The 24598-nt window shown below is 39.9% G+C and overlaps 1 protein-coding gene across 3 annotated transcripts in view; it reads right to left on the bottom strand.

The window, feature by feature from the left end:
• The window catches only part of LOC111159058 (unc-51 like kinase 4), a 618913-nt gene that overhangs the window by 434434 nt on the left and 159881 nt on the right, over window positions 1-24598 (bottom strand). For all 3 annotated transcript variants that reach the window (XM_022521436.1, XM_022521437.1, XM_022521438.1), the window contains one exon: window positions 23047-23174. In XM_022521436.1, coding sequence (XP_022377144.1) covers window positions 23047-23174 — 128 coding nt within the window. The remainder of the gene's footprint in view (window positions 1-23046; window positions 23175-24598) is intronic.

The raw sequence follows: 24598 nt of genomic DNA on the forward strand, positions 1-24598 counted from the left end.
ATCTGATACGTCCATTGTCTGTATCCTTTGTGGATACTGTTACCTAGTTTGTTTGTTCATTTGTTTTTGTCATATCATCTTATGTCCTCATAGGCCTGATTACTTTCTATTGAGGGTTAGATTCTATACATGAAAACTGGAAAAATATTTTAAGGCCTAGGATTAGACTTCTCCAGACAGGATTTACATTTGCTTCTGGAAGACAGCTGGGGTATCAATAAGCCTGGATCACTTGAATCCACTCAGAAATTGAGATGTTTCAGAAGAGGGCTTCTTTCCTTGTTCCAGGAAATCTCTTATATAAGTAACAGGTAGCTCCAGAAACAGAAAACAGAGAATATGGAAATGTTTATCTATTGGAAATCAGGGGATCCAAAAGAAATCCTGCCAAAATTCACAGAGTATTAAAAAAAGCAAATTAAGGGGCACCTGGGTGGCTCAGTGGTTAAGCCTCTGCCTTCAGCTCAGGTCATGATCTCAGGGTCCTGGGATCGAGTCCCACATCGGGCTCTCTGCTCTGCAGGGAGCCTGCTTCCTCCTCTCTCTCTCTCTCTCTCTCTCTGCTTGCCTCTCTGCCCACTTGTGATCTCTCTCTGTCAAATAAATAAAATCTTTAAAAAAAAAAAAAAGCAAATTAACACTCATCTATAAGGAACTGATTTTTCCTTGGTATTTAAATTATGTTACAAAATTTAATAATGTGCTACCTAACTACCATAGCCTGAAATATATCTTTTTTTTTTTTTTTTAAGGCAAAAACTACTCAAATAGTTTCCAAACACTAGCACAGACTTTTAACACATAAGAAAATATCCATTACTCTGCTGGGAGAAATAAAAGACTGATGGGATCCATAACAATATCAAACTAACTCTAGAATAACGCTTCATTTCTTTGTGTCTCCCCAGTGCCCTCCCATAGGTGTGTTTACACAGGCTATAGTAGGATAGATTGGCTTTACTGACAGGGGAACATTAGCTCCTAAAAGGATTCACATTCTATGAACAAAATAAAATGTGGGAACATTTGAGTGTAGTGGCCATAAACACTTTACAATTGCTCTATAACAAAACTGTAAATGATATTTTTTAGCTTTCTACAAAGAGATGAAGTTAAAAAGACCAACAATCTGCACTGTAATCCAAGTAAGCCACAAAAAAATAAGATCCACTCCTCTTCCCCTCCCCCATTACCTGTAATAGAATTATTTCTGCCTAGGACACATCTGCTTTCCAATCTACTGCCTGGTCCCCCATTTCCTTCCATTTATTCCTGGGAGTCATCCCCACCAATCTGACCACAGTTTTCTTACTACCATCCCCAAGGAAATTTTTATCCCCCCCCCCCCCACGAACAACTCTTAAAGGACCTGCATACTAGCAACCTTGGCGCAAAGGCCATGCTAACTAAAAGGAGGAGCACAGAGGGATTACAGGAAGGAAACTGATTATCATTTTTTTTCCATCAAGGTAAGTATACTCTTTCATCCTCATCACCTACTTCCTACATTTCCCCCACCACCCTCTTCTCTAATAACCATCAGTTTGTTCTCTATAGCTAGGAGTCTGTTTCTTGGTTTGTCTCTTTTTTAAATTTGCTCCTTTGTTTTGCTTCTTAAATTCCATATGACTGAGATCATATGGTATTTGTCTTTCTCTGGCTGACTTACTTGGCTCAGCATTATACTTTCTAGCTCCAACAACACTATTGCAAATGGCAGGATTTCATTCTTTTTATGGCTGAATAATATTCCATTATATAATATACACCACATCTTCTTTATCTGTCTTATACTGATGGACACCTGGGCTGCTTCCATAGCTGGGCTATTGTAAATAATGTTGCAATAAACATGGGGGTACAAGTATCCATTTGAACTAGAGTTTCTGTATTTGGGGTAGTTTGATTACTAGATCATAGGGTAGTTCTATTTTTAATTTTTTGAGGAACCTCCATACTGTTTCCCACAGTGACTGCATCAGTTTGCATTCCCACCAACAGTGCATGAGTGTTCCTTTTTCTGCACATCCTCGCCAACACCTGTTGTTTCTTGTGTTTTAGATTTTAGCTGTTCTGACAGGAATGAGGTGACAGCTCACTGTAGTTTGTTGTTGTTCACTGTAGTTTTGATTTGCTTTTCCCTGATGATCAGTGATGGTGAGCATCTTTTCATTTGTCTGTTGGTCATTTGGATGTCTTCTTCGGAAAAATGTCCGTTCTTGTCTTCTGCCCATTTTTAATCAGACTATTTGTTTTTTTGTATTGAGCTGTATCAGTCCCTTATGTATTTTTGATACTGTTTATCAGATATGTCCTATGAACAATTCTTAAAGGACCCACAAACCAGCAAACTTGGCACAAAGCCCACGCTAACTAAAAGAGGGAGCACAAGAGAACTGCAGGAAGGAAATTTTTTAAAGCAAAGAGATGACTCGATAAAAAAAAAAAAGTGGCATGTTAAGGAATATTAATCTAGTAGTGGCAGGAAGGATCAGAAAGGGAGTAAGCCACACAGGCAATTAGCAATTACATGTGAACAGTTGGAGGAGAAACAGAAAGGAGCTCAAGAACAGAAAAGACTGCCTGGAAATGGTGTGACTAGGAGACAAGATTTTCATATTATTGAGAGAATGGCACCGCACACTGTGGAAAGGCAATTAGATAGGTTTTAAGAATGGAAAAGCCACACACCTTGCTTTAATTTAATCCATGCCCTTCCTGAAGATGCCTTCACCTCTACCCCCCATTCGAACCCCCCCAGCCCCAGGACATCTCCACTCCCTTCAAGTTCTACTGAGCTCTCTGTGCCCATGGATGGCACTGCTCCACTGTCTGTGTCTACTGCAGATCTTCCCACACTACTGCAGTACCGTGCAACCCGGGGATAGCCATCCCACTTGGATTCATCCTAGACAACTTCACAATCAGTTCCTTGCTGTGGCCATATACTATTTCTAGAGAACCGAAACACCACATTTTTCTTTGCTGTGCTACACACTAAGCCCATTTTTATCTATCTACTGCCATTCTTTAACTCATAACTGGTTTTTTCCCCCATACAGCAAAAATTTGTACTTTAAATCTCTTCCATTGCCTTGTCAGAATCCTCAGCAAATTAATCATCCAATTTAAAACTTCTGTTTGTAATTAAAGCTACCGTCTCTCAACTTAGGGAAGTCAGGTGATAAGTGGAGTTTTGGCCCCAATTCAAATTGCATTCACTGAGCATATCTACAAACCTAGTGAGTGATTATTTCTTCAGTTCCTAAATTTATAACTGGGACAGGCATACTTAGCAACTAGCAGAATCCATCCACTGGCTATCTGATCTGTGCAGTGAGGCCTATTATGATCAGAAGGGATAAATGGCAGTGTCTGGCATGTCCCCTAACAAGATAGTAACTCACACCAGTGGAAAACCAAATCACGCCAAATTATGCCAATAGCAAAAAATTGAAAAAATGTCTCCATTTAAACTGTCTAACTTAGCCAGTGCAGAATCTTAGAAATGACTATGCTAGATCTTGAATGACTGTAAGTGATCCAAAATAGGAACAGGCTGTGACTCCAGCTGCAGCTGATTTAAGATTCAGGATCCCTCCTGAAGCAAATCAACACCACCCTGGAATTGTAGTCGCTGTTGACCTAATGAAGGCTTTTTACTGTTACCAGTTTAGAAGAATCACCAGCATGTGTTTGCTTTTACTCAACAGAGTAAACAGTCAATGTTCACTGCCTTGCCTTTGAGTCACGCCATGATCCTGCTCTTAGCCATAAAACAGTTGCAAAGATCTAGATCATCTTGATGTTTATCCAACATTGCACTTGCACGCTACTTTGTTGGCATTAAGCTGATTGGACTTGAGGAACAGTTAGCAGCGGGTACTTCAGTTGGTCAGGAAGACATAGGAGAGACAGATAAATCCCATAAAAATCCATGGGCCTAATAGTCCTCAGTGAACTTTCTGGGGCTCACTGGTCTAGAGTACGTTGGGGCATCCCTCCGGGTCCAAAACAAATTATTGCATCTTCTACCAACTACAACCCAAAAAGTGGGCTCTTGTGAACTTAGGAAGCAATATGTACCACCTTTGAATGTGATCTCCTTAACTCATTTTCTGAGGAACCCATTTAAAAACTTGCTAGTTTTGAACAGAGGTGGTGTGAATGAAGGCTCTGCTGCTCTTCCAGCCTGCAGTGTGAGCTGCTCTGCCACTCAGGCCCTATGTCCCAGCGGAGCTACTGATACCCTGAGTGTCGGTGGTGAACAGTGTTGACAGAGCAAGTCCCAGGGAATCACCAAGAAGTGGATCACAACACAGATCTCTAGGGTTGCTATATTCTGAAGGGTTGTATTCCCCCTAAAATTCACAGTTTGGACTCCCAACACCCAATGTGATGGTGTTAGAAAGCAACTAGATCACCCCTGAGAGGTAATTAGGTCATGAAGGAAGAGCCCTCATGAATGGAATTAGTGCCCTTATAAAAGAGATCCCACAGAGCTCCCTAGTTCGTTCCTCCATGTGAGGACACAAGGAGAAGTCTACGACTGGGTGAGGGCCTTCCTCCAACCATGCTGGTACCCCAATGTCACACTTCCACCCTCTGGAACCGTGTTTTTGTTGTTGATAAGCTAGGCAGTCTCTGGCATTTTGTCGTAGCTGCCCAAAGAGACCCGGGGGGTCTAGAGCAGAGCCACATGCTCATCTGCAGATAACAATTCTTTGTAGAAACAGTTCGTGATGGAGAAAAGATGCATGACTAAGAACATCAAATGATCACATCATCTGAGTTACCTTCCATTACCTGTAACATTAACCTGACACACCATGCCACTAGGCTGGACCTGCACAGCAGTAACCCACCAGGGAAACTAATCAGTAGAAGAAACTGAGCTGGAACAGGGCCAGAATGTACTAGTAAGTTGCCTAAGTAGGTGGCTGAGATTCCTCTGACACACACTCTATGGCATTGCCCCCCCACCCTTTGATCCTGATCGAGAATTACTTACGACCACTTGACTGAAGAGGAAAAACCACTGAGCCTGCTTGCTGAATGGCACAGTACAATTTGCTGGCACCAAATCGAAGTACCCTGCTGCCTGCAGTTTACAAACCAAATCACAAGAGTTCCAGGAAAGGAAATCCTCCCAGGTGGCAGAGCTTCAAATATATTTTGTTGTAGCCTGTGTTTAAATGAAGATACAGCTACAAGCAGAGATGCATGCTGATTCCTAGGCACTGGCTTACAGCTTAGGAGGGTGGTCCGGGACTTAGAAAGAACAAGATATGAAGACCAATGACAAGAAGTGCTGGGAAAGGGCTATGTAGGCAGACATCTCTGAACGGGCACAAAGCATGAAGACATTTCTGAACCACGTGGATGACCTTTAGTGGGCATCCCTATCAGAGGAGGCTCTCAATTACTGGACGACATCTTCTGCAACATCAGTCACGACTCCCTCCAGCCACTCTGGGACTTGCTCAATGGGCCCACATGCAAAGCGGCCCAGGCAGCAACAATGAAGGCTATGCATGGGCTCAGCAAAAGGAATGTTCCTCATCAACCATGACCTGCATACTGCCACTTCAGCCAACAAGAAGCCAATGCTGAGCGCCCCATTTGGCCCCATTTCCTGGGGAGACCTGCCAGTCATCTAGCAACAAGTACAAGTTTACTGTCAGGCAGTAAACTCCCCTTGGTGTAACAAGTTACATATCCTGGATACAGATTTGCTTTCCCTGCCTCTAAGCGTCTGCCTGTGCCACTAACTGTGGATTTAAGAAATGCCTTATTTATCATCATAGTAATCCATGTAATAGTATATCTGACCCAGGATTTTATTAACAGTAAAAGAAGTGTTGTGGTAATGTGCTCAAGCCCATGAAATTCACTTATCTCAGCAAGCACCCTTTTTCCCAGGAGCACCTGGCGTGGCTGGAAGGAGGAATGACCTACCTACTGACAACTCAGTCATGGTGCCAACTGGGAAGGACACAGTGAAAAATTGTGTTCTGTCTTACAGCATTCACAGGGTTTTTACCTCTGGTCTCTGACCCCAAGGCTCTGCTAGATTGGGTCCAAGGAAGGAAAGCTGCCACCTGAGGCCACAACAGCAATTCCATTTTAGGGAATGCGGGTTACGCTACTGTGTAAGAGTGAGTGGTCATGATTACACTGTGGACAGGAGCAACTAGAACCAGGGGATTGTGTAAAGAGCCTCTAGGTACTTCCATAACAGTTAAAATTAATGAAAATCTCAGCAAGCACGTAAAGGAAGACACACTGAGGGAGGATTCATTCCCATCTTTCAGGTCCTTGACACACTCAGAAAAGTACAAACCTGTGATTCAAATTTACTTAGAGCAGTGGAACTACCGATTCATAGGGATTCCTGATACACATTTTTAAATGCCCTCAAAAAGGTAGCTTCACCTACTGGTTAAAAGTTGTCCTTTAATCTGTACTTTCAGGGGCACCTGGGTGGCTCAGAGTGGGTTAAGCCTCTGTCTTCGGCTCAGGTCATGATATCAGGGTCCTGGGATCGAGTCCCACATTGGGCTCTCTGCTTGGCAGGAAGCCTGCTTCCTCCTCTCTATCTGCCTCTCTGCCTACTTGTGATCTCTCTGTCAAATAAATAAATAAATTCTTAAAAAGTAATAATAAAAATAAATCTTTAATCTATACTTTCAATGTAAGACAGTGGTGGTTTTTTCCTTAATATATTATGATGGGTAGAAATAGTATTTGGTTATAATTTTAATTTGCATTTCAATTGCTGGAGGTAAAGTATCTGTTCATATCTTTATGAATCTCTTTATAGAATATAGGTTAACTCTTTGTTATATATGATACAAAATTTTATGAATTTTGTTAACATGAAATTTTATTTATAATTTGGGGGTATATAAAAGTTCCTAATCTATATATCCTACAACCCAGCAATTACACTACCAAGTATTTACCCCAAAGAGACAAATGTAGTGATCAGAAGGGACACCTATACCCCAATGTTTATAGCACCAATGTCCACAATAGCGAAACTATGGAAAGAGCCCAGATGTCTATCAACAGATGAATAAAGAAGATGTGGTGTGTATGTATGTATATACATACCTACATATATACACACACACACAGACACACACGATGGAATATTACTCAACCATCAAAAAAATGAAATCGTGCCATTTGCAATGACACGGATGGAATTACAGGGTATTATTCTAAGTGAAATAAGTCAATCAGAGAAAGACATTATCATATGATCTCACTGATACATGGAATTTAAGAAACAAAACAGAGGATCATAGGGGAAGAGAGAAAAAAAAATAAAACAAGATGAAACCAGAGAGGGTGACAAACCATCAGAGACTCTTCATCAAAGGAACAAACTGAGGGTTGCTGGAGGAGAGGGGGAGTGGGAGGGATGGGGTGGCTGGGGGATGGACATCAAGGAGGACACATGATATAGTAAGCACTGGGCATTACATAAGATGGATGAATCAATGACCTCTACCTCTGAAACCAATAATGCATTGTGTTAATTAAATGAATTTAAATTTTTAAAATAAATGAAAAAAAAAAAGGTTTCTAATCTATATATAGCCAAACCATCAGTATTTCCTTTTATGGTTTCTTTCATTGTTTTTCTACCCAAAACACTTTGGCTACATATATTTAAACATATTCTCTCCCAGCTGTTTATGGTTCCTTTTTGGTACATAATTCTTTAAACCATCTGGAATTGGCTTTTGTATGGTGTAACCTGAGAAAAATTCTTCCCACACAGTTAACCAATTATACAGAATAAATGTTTCTTTAAAAAAAATCCTCCAAGATCAAAGTAGACTTTTACTGTATTTCACTAATTACCATATTAATAGTAATGCTATGGGGAGAAAAAAAACCTTGAAGAAAACGTGATCCCTCAGGAGTCACTGAAATTCCAGGCTCACAGAGCAAATCTATACAATGAGCTTACGAGACTATTCATCCTCTGAAAGGGTTATCACTTCTAGAGACAACTAAGACCCTATTTTATCACCTGTCATATTCAATATGAGTATGAAACCCTTTGGAAAAATAGGTGGACATTTTGGGGCCATCATGTAATTTTTATCTGATCCTGACAGCTCAATTTCACTGCCTGTCATGCAAGATAGATTTGAAAACTGACATCATAGAAAATGTGCTGATATTTAATCCATAAAAGGCCAATGGTGATGACAGTAAGCAGGAAAAAATATCTACATAATGTAGCAAAGGTTATCGTGGGCTCTCAATGTGAGGTTTCAAGTTCTCAGGCAGATGGACAGCACTGTGGTTAGTTTAGAATTCTACCTGCTAGTGGAGTTCCAGGGGACAGGTAAGGAAGGATAAAAAATCTTGCATACAAACTCATCACAGAGAGTTTTAATCTCTCTCTAACCTGGTTTCTGCCTTCTTTTTGCATACTTTTATATTCAACCTTACATTTTATAGACACCCTAATATAATACCTGGGCTGCAAAGCACAAAGCAACAAGTACCAACATTTTCCATAGTCTGGAGGGGCTACCTCTGTGTTTCAGAGAGTAACACATTCATAAATTTAATCTATAAAGTTGAAACAAATTTGAGCTTTGACTGCCTTAAGGATTCCCTTAATCTTTTAAATCAGCTAGTGTTTATTGCTAACATTTTTTTCTTCATTATATTTTAATTACAGGAGTGAAACATTCTTATTATAACAAGGCTAAAATAAAATTGAATAAAAATAACAATCTCCTGAATAAAAATAACAATCTCCCTATCCCACCCTCCTCTGATAATACCAAGTTGGTATTACCCTTCACTAGCATTTTTTTAAATAAATTTTTATACAAATAGAAGAGTTTTTGCCATTTTTGTTTTATAAAAATAACTTCATTATACGTGGCTCTGCCCTTTCATTTTGCCACTTGTCTATATATAATGAACATACCTCCAAGTTAATGAATCACTTATACGATAGCTTTACCATTATTTTAATATCAATGTATAGTATGGATAGTATTTCCAGATAGTAACCACTAGAAACAATGCTACTACATCAGACACCCTCAGGGATACACCCTGAATAATTCATGCTTCTTTTTCTAACACCAAATGTGGATCTGTTATAATGAAAGTGATGTGTATTGTTAAGTCATAGATGCTTTTAAATTACTTTCCAAAAAGTTGCACCAATTTGTATTTCCATGGGTATCACTTAAAAGTGACTTTGGATTTCCAATTATGCCAAGATGGAATTATGCTCCATTCCTCCCAGATCTTCCCTCTTATAGCTAAACGTGCCTGGATATAATATAAAGAACAAGCATAAGATGACTTTAAAATACACAAAACAGGAGGCGAGCTGCCTGGAGAATAAAGGACTTAAGGAACAACAGAGCCGTGAGTCTCCTCAGTTTCCTTACTGCGGCTCACATATTCAGAAAAGGATGTTGCAGAACTTGCGGACCCACAACTATCCCCCAAAAAAGAAAACCCTTGCTTCCCTTAGCCAAAGCACCAGTAAAAAGATAGCCTAAGGGGAAATTTTTGTAAGATTACCTGCCCTACTTTGGCAAAACACCAATAGAAAACTGCATACAGCCTCTCCTTCCTCTACAGTTCAGTGGAGGCAGGCAACGGGCCACCCCAAACAGCAGGTAGCCCACTCCCACTCCCCAGCGGGGAGGTGTGGACAGGCCATCAAGCAGCTAATCTTCCATCCTCTGCCCCGTGGGAGCAGGCAGCAACGATCTGATCCCACCACCCACCGCTTCACCCCAGGGACAGCATCCAGTGAGCTGAGCAGGCAACTGATCCTCCACTCCCTCCCCAACCAAAGCAAGGCCCCCTCCAGTTTCCCAGAGAGCTGGATGCAGCATATCTGAGCCAGAAGCTCTTCTTCCATTCCCCAACCAGCAGAAGCAAGCACCAATGTGATTCCCCCATCAGGTTAGTGTTAGTGGGGTCCAGTAATGAGCGGAACCTCCATTTCTTAACAAGCAACATAATTTAATGACACAAAATTAAGGTGAAGACACAGTGTCTCCTAAGATAATGGGCAAAATGTCCAAGATCCAGTCAAAAATCATTAATGGTAGCAAGAACCAGGAATATCACAACTGGAATCAAAAAAAAACCATCAACAGAACCTAACACCAATATGAATCAGGGCTAGAATGATCTCATAAGAATTTTAAAACCACCATAATAAAAATGTTTCAAATTCTCTTAAAACCAATGAAAGAACTGAAAATTTCAGAGAAAATAAATGTTATAAAAAAATATAAAATAGAGAACTGGAAAATACAATAACCAATATAATAAAACTCACTGGATGGGCTCAATAATAGAATGCAGGTGGAAGAGAACATAACCAGTTAATTACGAGCAGATTAATTTTATTTATAAAATCTGAAAAACTGATTAAAAAAATACTTTAAAAAAAAAAAGCAGTGGGCCTCCCTGGGGGCTCACTCAGCTAAGCATCCAACTCTTGATTTCAGCTCAGATCATGATCTCAGGGTGTGAGATCGAGCCCCACATTAGATGTGGAGCCTGCTTAAGGTTCTCTATTTTCCCTCCCCCCCATCCTCCACCTGCTCTAAAGGAAAAAAAAAAAAAAAAAGCAGAGTCTCATCACATGTAGAATAATCACAAAATACTTTACACAGGGATACCTCATTTTATTGAGCTTTGCAGATACTGCATTTTTAATAAACTGAAGGTTTGTCAACTCTACATGAACCAAGTCTATCATGCCATTTTCCAACAGCATTTGCTCACTTATGTCTCTGTCACATTTTGGTAATTCTTGCAACATTTCAAACTTTTTCATATTATTTATTATATCTGAGTTGCTGCAATCTCATGATAAAACTTTAATAGATGAGGACTTGCTTCTCATGGATGAGCAAACAAAGCAATTTCTTGAGAGGGAATCTACTTTTGGTAAAAATGCTGTGAAGATTGTTGAAATGACAACAAAGCATTTAGAATATTACATAAACTTAGTTGATAAAGTAACAGCAGGGTTTGAGAAAACGGACTCCAATTTTGAAAGAAGTTCTACTTGGGTAAAATGCAATCAAACAAAATCACATGCTACAGAGAAATCATTCATGAAAGGAAGAGTCAATCAGTGAGGCAAACTTCACTGTTGGATTATTTTAGAAATTGCTACAGCCACCTCAATCTTCAGCAACTACCACCCTGATCAGTCAGTGGCCATCAACATCAAGGTAAGACCCTCCATGAGCCAAAAAAAAAATTGTAGCTCACTGAAAGTTCAGATGATGGTTAACATTTTTTTTTTTGCATTAAGGTATTTTTTAATTAAGGTATGTATTTTTTTAGACATAATGCTACTTCAGACTTAATAAACCACAATATAGTTTAAACATAACTTTTATATGCATTGGGAAATTTAAAAAATTCATTTGACTCACTTTATTATAATATTCACTTTACTGTGGTAGTCTGGAACTGAACCTGCAATATCTTTAAGGTATGCCTGTATTTTTATCCTCAGAGTCCCAAGAAGGAAAGGAAAGGAAGAATGGAATGGAACAAGTATTTGAAGAAATAATGGCTGGAAAATACCCAAATTTTCCAAAAGAAATAAATCTATGTATTTAAGGAGTTGAGCAAACTCAAAATAGAAGAAACACAAAGAAATTCACACCACAGATAAATTACAATTAAGCTTCTAAATCCTAAAAGACAAAGAAAATACCTTTAAAACAACCAGAGAGGAATAGCCCATCACTTATAAAGAACATCAACTGTAATAACAGATTTTTCATATAAAACTATGAGGACCAGAAGAAAGTCCTATTTTGGAGGACTTACCAAAAAAATTGTCAACCAGGGGCACCTGGGTGGCTCAGTGGATTAAAGCCTCTGCCTTCAGCTCGGGTCATGGTCTCAGGGTCCTCGGATGGAGCCCCGCATCGGGCTCTCTGCTCAGCAGGGAGCCTGCTTCCCTCTCTCTCTCTCTCTCTCTGCCTGCCTCTCTGCCTACTTGTGATCTCTGTGTCAAATAAATAAATAAATAAATAATCTTTTTAAAAAAAAAATTGTCAACCAAAGTTTTAATTGCAGAGAAATATGCACTGGGAATGTAAGAGAAATAAAGATTTCTCAGAAAAAGGAAAAGTAATAGTTCCTTTATAACAAACCTTTCTTTAAAGAAAGGCTTGAGAAAGTTCTCTAAACATAAAGGAAACTATAACATCAGATTAAGAATATCAAAAAAGTAAAGAAGAACATCAGAATGGGTAAAACTGGGGGAATATATAGTAGTCTAACTAAATAAAGGCAGAAGTGGCTATATTGACACTAAATGAAGTAGGTATCACAGAAAAGAAAACTATCAAAGAGGAATTTAAATAATGATAAAAGCACCCATCTGCCAGGAAGACATAACAACCCTAAATATGTACATGCTAAACAACGGAGCCTCCAAATACATGACGTAAAAACTGTTAGAGATGTAGTGAAAAGAAAGGGGACCTGCACCTCAGTGTTCAGGGCAGCAATGTCCACAATAGCCAAACTGTGGAAGGACCTGATATGTCCTTCAACAAATGAATGGAGGATGTAGTTCATATATACAATGGAATAATACTCAGCCATCAGAAAGGATGAATGTCTACCATTTACATCTACACAAATGAAACCAAAGGATATTATGCTAAGTAAAATAAGCCAAACAGAGAAACACAATTATCATGTAGTTCACTCATATGTGGAACATAGGGAATAGTGCAGAGGACAATAGGGGAAGGGAGGGAAAACTGGGAAGAAAACAGAAACTATATGAGACTCTTGACTCTGGGAAACAAATGGAGGGCTGCAGAAAGGAAGATGCGTGAAGGGATGGGGCAGCTGGGTGATGGGAATTAAAGAGGGCTGATGATGAGCAGTGGGTGTTATATAAACAACTAATGATCTACTGTACCTTGGTTAATTTAATTTAAATTAAAATAGCAAAATAAAAGTTGTTAGAGTTAAAAGAGAAATAGACAAATCCACAATTATAATTGCAGACTTCATTATCCTATTTTCAGTAATTGCCAAAAATACTAGAAATAAAAACTGTAAGAGTATAAATTATCTCAACAACACAATGAAACAAGAGAATCTAACTGACACAGAAAGAACACTCCACCCAACAAATAGCAGAATTCACATCCTTTCCAAGCATCTGTCCAACATTCACTAAGATAAACTGTTTACTAAACCATAAATCTCAACAACTTTTTTAAGAACTGGAATCATACAATGTTCTCTGACCATAACAAAACCCAACTAGAAATCAATAACAAAATGACAACAGAAAATCTCTCAGCATATGAAAATTAACACATTTCTAAATCCATGGATCAAAGAGGAAGTTTTAAAGGAAATAAAGATGCATAGAACTGAATGAAAGAAATTTCTAAGAACATAAAATATGTACAAAATCAGGAAAAGTGTTGCTATGAAGTGGACTTATAACATTCAACCTACATGAGAACTTTTACAGAGAAAGGTCTCAAATCAATAATCTCAGTTTCTACTTCATGAAATTAAAAAAGAGCAAAACAAGCCCAAACAATAAGGAAAAAAATGATAACAATCAGAGAAGAAATGACACTGAAAACAGAAAAACAATAAAAGATAATTAATGAAACAAAAAGGTAGTTATTTTTTTTAATTGTTAAATTTCTAACACAACTGGGCAAAAAAAGAGGTACATATTACCAATATCAGGAATGAAAAGGGATATTACTACAGATCCTTCAGCAGTTAAAAAATAGTAACACCAGGAAAAAAACTTTATTCTCATAAACTCAACAACACAGAAGAAATGGGCCAATTCTTCAAAAACCATGTAACCAAAACTCGACAAAGACAAAATTAATAATCTGAATGGCCCTGCAATGAATTAAAAAATTGGATTTGGGTAAAATGCTCCAAAAAAATAAATAAATAAATCTCCAGGACCAGATGAAGCCATTGGAGCAATCTACCAAACATTTAAAGAAAACTAAACACCAATTTTATACAATCTCTTCCAGAAAGCAGAGAAGGAAGGAACATATGCCCACTTATTTTATGAGGCCAGTTTTACACTCAAACCAGAGAAAGAGAGAAAGGAAAGAAGGGACAAGAGGGAGGAAAGGATGTTGCCCCGCCCCCCACCCCTACCCCCAGAAAGAGGGCAGATTTATTTTCAAATCAGGATAATGAAGATAATGTCTCCTTCTATGGGTAAAAGTTGGGCAGGTTGGCCAGCACCCCTCTCAAAATGGGGGTTTCCTAATTACAGCACTCCTTAACAATGACACAAACCCCCTCACCGTCGACATCATCCACCTGGGCCGGCTTGCACATCGTGTCCCCCACCATGGGACCTGGGAGTCGAGGAGAACCAATTCAAACATAACCTTCATGCTGTCCACTGTGCCCTGGGTAATAAAGTCCTGTCCCTCAACCAAGAGTCTATGTCTTCCGCCTGCATCTATTAAAACCAGCAGGTTCGCTCGTTAGCTTATAAGCAGGAAGAAACTTTTCAGTTCTAAAAACTATTTATTGCTAAGTAGTTATTGCAAAGTAATATAAAGAGGCCAAAAAGAGTTTACCCATAATTATTAGGTTTATCTTCCCATACATATATGTATATACAATAGTTTCAAGCCAGAAGTACAATTATTAACACCAACAACAAGAACAAAATACATCTGTAAGCTTCTTAACATGGTTTTCTGGTCCCTAAAATATATCCCAATAGAAATATACTGCCAAGTACTGTGATTTTAAAATATGTTTATATCTCTTCTCTGGGGAGTTATACCACAAAGTTGATACCAGGTTACTTTTTCCATTTTTACACACTACTTTCTTTTTACCATTTTTATTTCATTTTATTTTTAATCATGCACATTTACGTGGTTTTTACATCTAAGTCATAAACCATTTACATTCAGAGAAGTAGAGCTTTCATCCCTGCCCCTACTCCCTATTCTCTTCCTTTCCCTATAAATCATTTTTTGTTAACTTTTCATTCATCTTTCCATTTTCTTTTTGAAAATATTAGTAAATGCACATATCTTTCCTGTTTTCACCCCCTTTCTTATACAAAAGGTAGTATACCATAAATACTATTCTGCACCTTGCTTGTTTTCAGGATAACAACATATCTTGGAGACCACTCCATGGTTGTGTATCGAGATCCTCCTGGTCTCTTTCCACAGCTGCCTATTCCTCCATTATGGGGACTGTGGTTGGCAGAATTCTAAAGATGTGCCTCTCCCAAGATTCCCACCCCTCTGGAATCAAACACTAATCTAGGCACTACAGGGAAGAATTTGAAGAAGCAATTAAAGTCCCAGTTCAGGGGTGCCTGGGTGGCTCAGTGGGTTAAAGCCTCTGCTTTTGGCTCAGGTCATGATCCCAGGGTCCTGGGATCCAGCCCCACATCCGGCTCTCTGCTCAGCAGGGAGCCTGCTTCCCCTCCTCTCGCTCTCTCTGCCTACTTGTGATCTCTGTCTGTCAAATAAATAAATAAAATCTTTTAAAAAATAAATTAATTTTTAAAAAAATCAAGTCCCAGTTCAATTAAGCTAAAAATATGTAGATTATCTGCAGGACCCTAACCCAATCAGGTGAAACCTGTAGAAAGCAGTCTTCTGTGGCTCGCAGAAGAAGAGGGAGGTGAAGGACATTTGAGGAGGGTGGAGGGGATTCAAGGACTAAGTAGCCCCCTGCTGGCCACCAGCAAGAAAGCAAACGGCTCCACTGTACACTGAGGATGTAGAAGAAGGTCAGTCTCTAGAAGCTTGAGAGCTATCCCCAGCCAAAGGCCAGCAAGTAAACGGGGACTTCAGTCCTACAGCTACAGGAAATAAATTCCACCAACAATTACTCAGCTTAGAAGAGGACCTAACAATTAGTGAAGCCTCAGATGAAGACTTCAGTACCAGCCAACACCTTCCCTTCAAGCCTGTGAGACCTGAGCAGAGGGTCCCGCTACACAGCACCGAGACTCGCAACCCAGGGCTGTTAGATTAATAATGTGCATTGTCTGAAACCACGGAGTTTGTGGTAATTTGTTACAGCGGGAATACAAAACTCACACAAGGTTGCCTACAGTTCTAGAGCCAGTCTCCTGCTGATGCGTATTTTTATAGTCTTTTGCCATAACAAGCAATACCTAGTGGATGTGTCATTCACTTCTTTGCTAATAATAGATCTTCGGATGCTATCGCCTAGAAGTGAAATGACTGGGCGAAAAGGGTAAAAATATGTGATTTTTCTAGATATTGTCAAATTCCTCTTCATGGTAACTATATTTTACATCCCCACCAGCAAAGTATGAGAAGGCTGGTTTCAAAGAAGGCATACAAATAGCCAACAGACACATGAAAAAATGCTGCACATCACTTGTCTTCAGGGAAATACAAATCAAAACTACAGTGAGATACCACCTTGTTTCAGTTAGAATGGATCAAATTAGCAAGACAGGGAACAATGAATATTGGTGAGGATGTGGAGAAAGTGGAGCCCTCTTACAGTTGGTGGGAATACAAGCTGGTGCAGCCACTCTGGAAAACAGCAGGGAAGTTCTCCAAGAAGTTAAAAATAGAGCCACCCTACCGCCCAGCAACTGCACTACTGGGTATTTACCCCAAAGATACAAATGTAATGAAAAGAAGGGGTACTTGCACCCCAGTGTTCACAACAGCAATGTCCACCATAGCCAACCTGTGGAAGGAGCCAAAATGCCCTTCAACAGATGAATGAATAAAGAAAATGTGGTTCATGTATACAATGGAATATTACTCAGTCATTGGTAAGGATAAATACCCACCATTTACATTGACATGGATGGAACTGGAGGGGATTATGCTAAGTGTAATAAATCAATCAGAGAAAGACAATTATCATGTGGTTCCACTCATATGTGGAACATAAGGAATAGTGCAGAGGACCACAGGGGAAGTGAGGGAAAACAGAATAAGAAGAAATTAGAGAGGGAGACAAACTACTACAAACTCTTGACTCTGGGAAACAAACTGAGGGTTATAGAAGAGAGGGGGGCGGAAGGGTTGGGTTAACTGGGTGATGGATATTAAGGAGGGCTTGTGATCTGATGAACACTGGGTATTATATACAACTAATGAATCAGTGAACACTACATCAAAAACTAATGACATACTATGTATTGGCTAATTGAATTTAAATGTAAAAGAAGAAACCTAAGCATAAGACAAATGTGACTTACATCCAAAACAATAAAAACCTTTCCAAAGGAGAAATCTGGCTTCCCCATAGCCTCATAAAGAGAATACATTTTCAGACCCCGCCAGTGCACTGAGTGAGAACCACTGTCTGCTGGTTTCCCTTAGAATGAGGAAGAGCAAAGTGCATTCCTCTTATGAGGAAGCTTTCACATTTACTTGGTAGGCTTAAAGGCTCTCCTCATTCATTTCTCCAGGAGGTGTCTGTTTATAAGTTTCGTCTCTGTTTCTGCTGCGTCCCTTTTATCTGTTGGAGAGTTTTGGCTTCTGTATCCCATGTTAGAGGCTTCCCTTAAATACCTGGTAATTCTTGAGCTCCATTTATATTTTTAAATGATGCACAGGAGTGTTGTTGGGAGGTGTCTCTGCAGGAGCAGGGTCTAGGGCTGATGGACTCCACTCCAAGAATATTCGGCTAGGTGTCACTAGCTGCAGAAGGGGACATCCAAATGGCAGGCCCTATGGGACTTTTATCAGGATTTGGTCAGCTTCCAGAGACGAATCTCCAGATTCTGGCCAATAGTACATCAGCCAGGCTGCCAACAGCCTGCAAGTGCAGTAGAAAAGGGGGTGGAAGGCCTCACTCTTCAGAGTAAGTAGACTTGTGGACCATCCTCAGATTTCTCAGAAGGCAACTCCCTCATCTCCCTCATATCTATGGGTGAGAACACCTGAACTGGCAATATTTCCAGTTCACACTATCCAGAATGCATTTCAAGTCCCCTGCTGCAGCAGAAGAGGCAGAGTCTCCTGGAGGTTTCTGCTGGAGGAAGAGGAGTGGGGATCAACCCTCCATGCAGATTCCCCAACAATGCTGCCTTGAGTCTCCCCTCCCCCTCACCACCACCATCAAACATAGCAGGTACCCCTAATTCCCAACCTCTCCAGAGTTCTGTCACGCAGTCATCAGGTCTCCTCATGGCTTTCCCCATGCAGACTAAAAGGGATCTCGCCAATCCCCATTCTGCTAAACAAGCAAGCATTCATCTGTGAGCTTTCCAGCTTCCAAATCCCAAAGATGAGGTGACAGTGCTCATCGGCTTTAGCCATCCTTCCCTTTACCTTTGTAGTTTTGTGACTTTCTCATTCCTTTACTTGCAGCTCTGGACAGTATCAGAAGAAAATACATTCGAGCAGAAGATGACTGCTAACATTTCTTCATTTAGAAATCCTCCATCGGTTCCTTTCTTCCCACTGGCATTCAGGGCGTGTGAGGTCTCCTGGAACTTCACTCCATCTTTCCTATTGTTTTCACATGAAATGCCCAGGTCTCTGTCATCCTCTTGGTGTGGTTCAGTGTGTTCTATCATGGGGCCTTTCAAAGCCCTAACACCATCCCCAGCAGAGGCCATGCTCTTTTAGTTCCTCTGTTGGATTTCGAAAAATGGCCTCTCCACAGAGTTTCCATTACTTGTTTGTTAAAATTCTGTCAAGTCCATTCATTCTGCCCCAGTGAGAGCTGCCTGTTCTTCTTTTTCCTCCTCCTTCAAGAACCATGTCTCTGTCAATGGACTATGACACATCAACAAATGTGCTTACTCACGACTTCATCTACTCAGCACCTGACCAGGACAGGTTATGGCAAAGCAGCAGGTGATGAGAGGGAGCTGTTTTCTTCAAGTACAAGGAAATGAGGTCGTCTGCCTGCAGCCTCACCAACCGGGGCAGATTGGCCTCCACTGAGTCTTGCTCCCGATCTCCTGGGCACAGGCATGCTAGTCCCAATAGCCACACATAGAAAGCACCCGTGTTTTGGACCCTGCCAAAGCCCAAGAATTGCTATTCACCAAGGTGTAGAGGATAGTGAGTCAACTCTGCCACCAGCACAGGAAGAAAAGAACCTGTCCTCACCTCTCCAGCAAGGCTAAGCCTCACCTTCCAAGCTCCTCTACACACACCTGGCTCACAGTGGTGCTCCAGAGAGTCAGCAGGGTGGAAGTCGGGGCCGGAGTATGCACAGACCACCATCTTCCCATCACTGCTAAAGTCTCTAATATTCATTCAGACACACAGAAATCATAGCAATTTCCTGAGGGTACCAAAGAGATCATGCCCAGGCTCTGATGGTCTTAATGCTTTAGGTCTTTCCAGTTAAAGGGTTTTTGTGGTTGGGGCTGAGAGGGGGCGGTCTGAGACAGGATGATCAGAGTGGCTCTCAGAAGAAGAGACCCCTACACTGACCAGAAACCTGAATGACCTGAGGAATCCAGCCATGAAGGCATCTGGGGGAAAAGCATTATGGGCATAAGGAACAGAACTTGGGAAAAGTCCTGATGTTAGTCTGATAGGCTTACTATGTTTGAAAAGCAATAAGAAAAACTATATAGCTGGAATGGAGCAAAAGCCAAGAAGAGTCATAGGAGACACGGGCTGAGAGGTGGGCAGGGACTAGGTGAAGCAGGGAAGAAGAGACCAAGGCTATCATTTCAGCATGATAGGATGTTGTTAGAAGAGTCTGAGCAAGGAAGAAACAAAAGCCAATTCACACTGTGTAGGAGATTCTCTATTTGCTACATGGAGATCAGACTATGAGTCTAAGAAATGATGTAAGAACATCTATTAAGAAACTATATTATTTTTCCTGGTGAAAATAATGGTAGACACAGAGTAGAGTGGTAAGGGGCCTTTACAAATAGATAAGAACTTCTGCTTCTGGCTCTAATGGACAAAGGACGGATGCATGCTTCCATTTGAAACAATTATAAAACATGCAGTCACCAGGACAGTATGGTACTGGCATAAAAACAGACACATAGATCAATGGAATAGAATAGAGAGCCCAGAAATAGACCCTCAACTCCATGGTCAACTAATCTTTGACAAAGCAGGAAAGAATATCCAATGGAAAAAAGACAGTGTCTTCAATAAATGGAGTTGGGAAAATTGGACAACCACATGCAAAAGAATGAAACTGGACCATTTCCTTACACGACACACAAAAATAAATTCAAAATGGAGTAACGACCTAAATATGACACAGATATCCATCAAAATCCTAGAGAACACAAGCAGTAACTGCTCTGACCTCGCCCACAGCAACTTCTTGCTAGATGTGTCTCCAAAGGCAAGAGAAACAAAAGCAAAAATGAACTATTGGAACTTAATCAGGATAAAAAGCTTTTGCACAGCAAAGGAAACAGTCAACAAAACCAAAAGACAACTGACAGAATGGGAAAAGATTATTTGCAAATGACATATCAGATAAAGGGCTAGTATCCAGAATCTATAAAGAACTGACCAAACTCAACACCCAAAGAACAAATAATCCAATCAAGAAATGGGCAGAAGACATGAACAGACATTTCTCCAAAGAAAACATACAAATGGCTAACAGACACATGAAAAAATGTTCCATATCAGTCAGCATCGGGGAAATACAAATAAAACCACATTGAGATATCACCTCACACCAGTCAGAATGACTAAAATTAACAAACCAGGAAACGACAGATGTAGGCAAGGATGCGGAGAGAGGGGAACTCTCCTACAGTTGGTGGGAATGCAAGCTGGTGCAGCCACTCTGCAAAACAGTATGGAGGTTCCTCACAAAGTTAAAAGTAGAGCTAGCCTATGATCCAGAAACTGTACTACTAGGTATTTATCCAAAGAATAAAAACATAGTGATTTGAAGGGGCACCTGCACCCCAATGTTTATAGCAGCAATGTCCACAACAGCCAAAATATGGAAAGGGCCCAGAGGTCCACTGACACATGAATGGACAAAGAAGATGTGGTAAATATATACAATGGAATATTACTCAGTCATCAAAAAAGAATGAAATCTTGCCATTTGCAACAATGTGGATGGAGTTAGAGGGTATTATGCTAAGAGAAATCAGAGAAAGACAAATACCATACGATCTCACTCATACATGGAATTTAAGAAACAAAACAGATGAACATAGGAAAAGGGAAGGGAAAAATAAGATTAAAACAGACAGGGAGGCAAAACATGAGACTCTTAACTAGGAAATAAACTGAGGGTTGCTATAGGGGAGGCAGGTGAGGGGATGGGGTAACTGGGTGATGGGCATTAAGGAGAGCATGTGATGGAATGAGCACTGGGTATTACATGCAACTGATGAATCACTAAATTCTACCCCTGAAACTAATAATAAAGTCTATGTTCACTAAATTGAATTTAAATGAGAAGTTTTTTAAAAACACAAGTACAAGTTAGATAAAATATGTGAAACATCAGTTTTCAAGACACGGGATGTAAAACAAAGCTAGACGATGATCTCTGAGACATGGAAAGAAAGGAGGGTCTGTAGGAGCTTCAACATACCCTGCACTTAGTTCTGATTAACCTGCAACATAAGGACATGCTAAAAGGCAAATATCAAGGAAGAATCTAATAGAATCCTATACATGCCTTCCAACCAATGAACATGCTCAATTAAAATCACATACTCATGAACTAATATTGGTATGTGACAGTACTCATCTGTAAGAAAAGACATTTTCAAAGACAAGATACACAAAATTAAGCTAGCAATCAGCACTTACACAGACATTTACAACTGATTTGATGAGGAAGACACTAATTTTGATCCCTAATTACGCAAAATGTTCTCTCCCTCAGAAAAGAATTCTGTTCTTCTCATTTCTAAACCTGCATTATAAAAAAAAATGTACTCATTTATTAGTATATTTTTACTATGTCAACTCAAAAATCTGTAGATATTTGTTTTCTCTCTTGTTATAGAAGTACATTCATCAATAAAAAATTTGTGGAAATTTGTTTTTTCTCATTACATAAATATAAATAGCCACGATTTTGCCTCTTAACCCATAAATCCTAAAATACTTACTCTCTATTTACAGGAAAAAAGTTTTCCAACCTCTAATCTAGATCAATCTAGCAATTCTAGGGTCTCCTCAGTATTCTACAATGAGTAACAAGCTAGATCAAGAAATAGACATTCAACCATATATTTAAGGTTCCTCTGGGTTGTAATTTCACATGCATCAGACAGTCTAGATGCTAATCAGGAAGCATCACAACACAAAGGGAATCTGGGGTGTGTCAGAACAGCTTCTCGTTTCAGAGGAAGAGGGTGGAACCCAGGGAGAGTGAGATCTGCCCAGCCCACGTCCAGTGCAGAAACTTCTCCCTGCTCTGCCTCTTCCTCTACTCTTGAGTAGACTGTTCCGCTGGGCTTCCAGCTGCTCATTCCAGAATCTTACAAAGGTGAATGACCAAACCACCAGTCAAAAATGCCTCCCAAAGAGGGAGACAAACCATAAGTGACTCTTAATCTCACAAAACAAACTGAGGGTTAATGGGGGGAGGGGGTTGGGGGGGTGGGATTATGGACATTGGGGAGGGTATGTGCTATGGTGAGTGCTGTGAAGTGTGTAAACCTGGCGATTCACAGACCTGTACCCTTGGGGATAAAAAGATATTATATGTTTAAAAAAAAATAAAACTTAAATTAAAAAAAAAAAAAAAAAAAAAAAAAAAAAATGCCTCCCAAAGATGGAAACCAGAACCAACTTTAACACCCTGCTGTGGACTGTCCTCACATCTAGGAACCGCGGCTCTTTCCCACCACCCTGCTTCAGCTCTAGAGGTCTTCTCTCCGTCCTCTATATTTCCCAGCCGAGGCTGTATAAATTAAACCCTTAGAAAAGTCTAGGGGGAAAACATTTCAATATTAAGTACACAGAAGCCAAGAAATACTATAATAAAACAGGTTCCAAATTGATGTTATTGATGAAACCGTATCAGAGAAAATCATACCTTGCTTGGCAGCCGAGCAGCAGCATCTCGCGGTTATGAATCAAAATATATAAAAGAACGAGGAAGGCTTTTGCCCTAATGGAAGTTGAGGGGCTGTCAAGTAAACGAATAATTGTAGAGACAAAATCCTGTGGAAGACATTAAAACATTTTTTGAGAAAACATAAAATGAACAGAGCAGTCAACTATCAGGGTCAGTAGTGTACAATAACTAAACATACAGCAAAAAAAAAAAAAAAATCAGCTACTGTTTTTGCATTCTTAATTTGTCCTGGACTCTATACTAAAATTTTAGTATGTAGTATCTCGTTCAAACCTGAAAACTAGCCATAACAAGTTGACGCTATTATCCCTATTTTTTTGAAAAATTTATTCATCTATTTGAGAGACAGAGAGAGGGCACGCATGATTGTGGGGGAGGGGGAGTGGTAGAGGGAGAGAGAGAAGCAGACTCCCTGCTGAGCAGAGTGTCTGATGTGGGGCTCATTGCAGGGCTCCATCCCAGGACCACAGGGTGATGACCTTAGCTGAAGGCAGACTCTTCACCTTCTGAGCCACCCAGGCATCTCAGTGTTATCCCTATTTTAAAGAGGAAAATGAATCTTGAAAAGTTAAGCAATCTAAAAAGTTGAACTGAAATCAAGGCCAGTGGGACAACAAAGCCTGCCTCTTAACCATTCAACCACCCAAAAGAAGTGTGGCAATAAATAACTAGAAAAACTGGAAGTCATGACTGTATGTACATGCGAACATCTGCACAAACTTGCATCTACAGAAAATGTATCTCTAGTCTACACATTTAAGGTCCTACAGATATACCCAAAAGAAAAACCTATATTCCTATAACATTCTGTAACTAAAGGTGTAAGACAACAGAGAGGAATGCATACTCACTAATATTAACATTATTTTCCTTTCTAACAGATAGTCCATCGTTTCAGGTGTCTATTGATATGAAAAAGGAAATGCAGACACATACACATATACACACAGAGTTAACGAATATAAGCAGGGAGGAAGATAGAACTTTATTGTTAGCAAGATGTCTACACAGAGCACGAGGGGAAGTTCCCAACAGTCCTGAAGAGAAGCAAACACTGAACAGTGACACTGTTATGTCCAAGGCAAATGGAAGCAGTTCAGTATTTTGGCCATGCCATGGTCCTTTTACACTGGGAGATATGTTGCCAAGCAGGAAGAATTTACATAGACAGGCATATGCTTTTATTTAAGGATGGAGATATACTTATGTATCTATACCTATGCATGAGTCTCACCTAGGTCCTGAATGATATAACCAAGCTAATTCATCTCCTAGGGTCAAAAAATGAATCAACACTAAAACTCTTTGAGTAGTATATGTTTCCACCTTTCCAGCATGTAGACAGTAGAAAGCTCATTTCTCTAAAGTCAATTCCAGTTCTAATTTAAACCCTGGGTCCAAGGACTACAATTACAAATATGTTTTCCACACTACCACCACCCGCCACACATACAAACACATACAAACACAGATCCAAAACCACTCAAAGATCCACTAGCCTTAGACTGAA

The sequence above is a fragment of the Enhydra lutris genome, unplaced genomic scaffold (assembly GCF_002288905.1).
Source record: "Enhydra lutris kenyoni isolate GAN:26980312 unplaced genomic scaffold, ASM228890v2 scaffoldscaffold66, whole genome shotgun sequence".
NCBI lineage: Eukaryota > Metazoa > Chordata > Mammalia > Carnivora > Mustelidae > Enhydra > Enhydra lutris.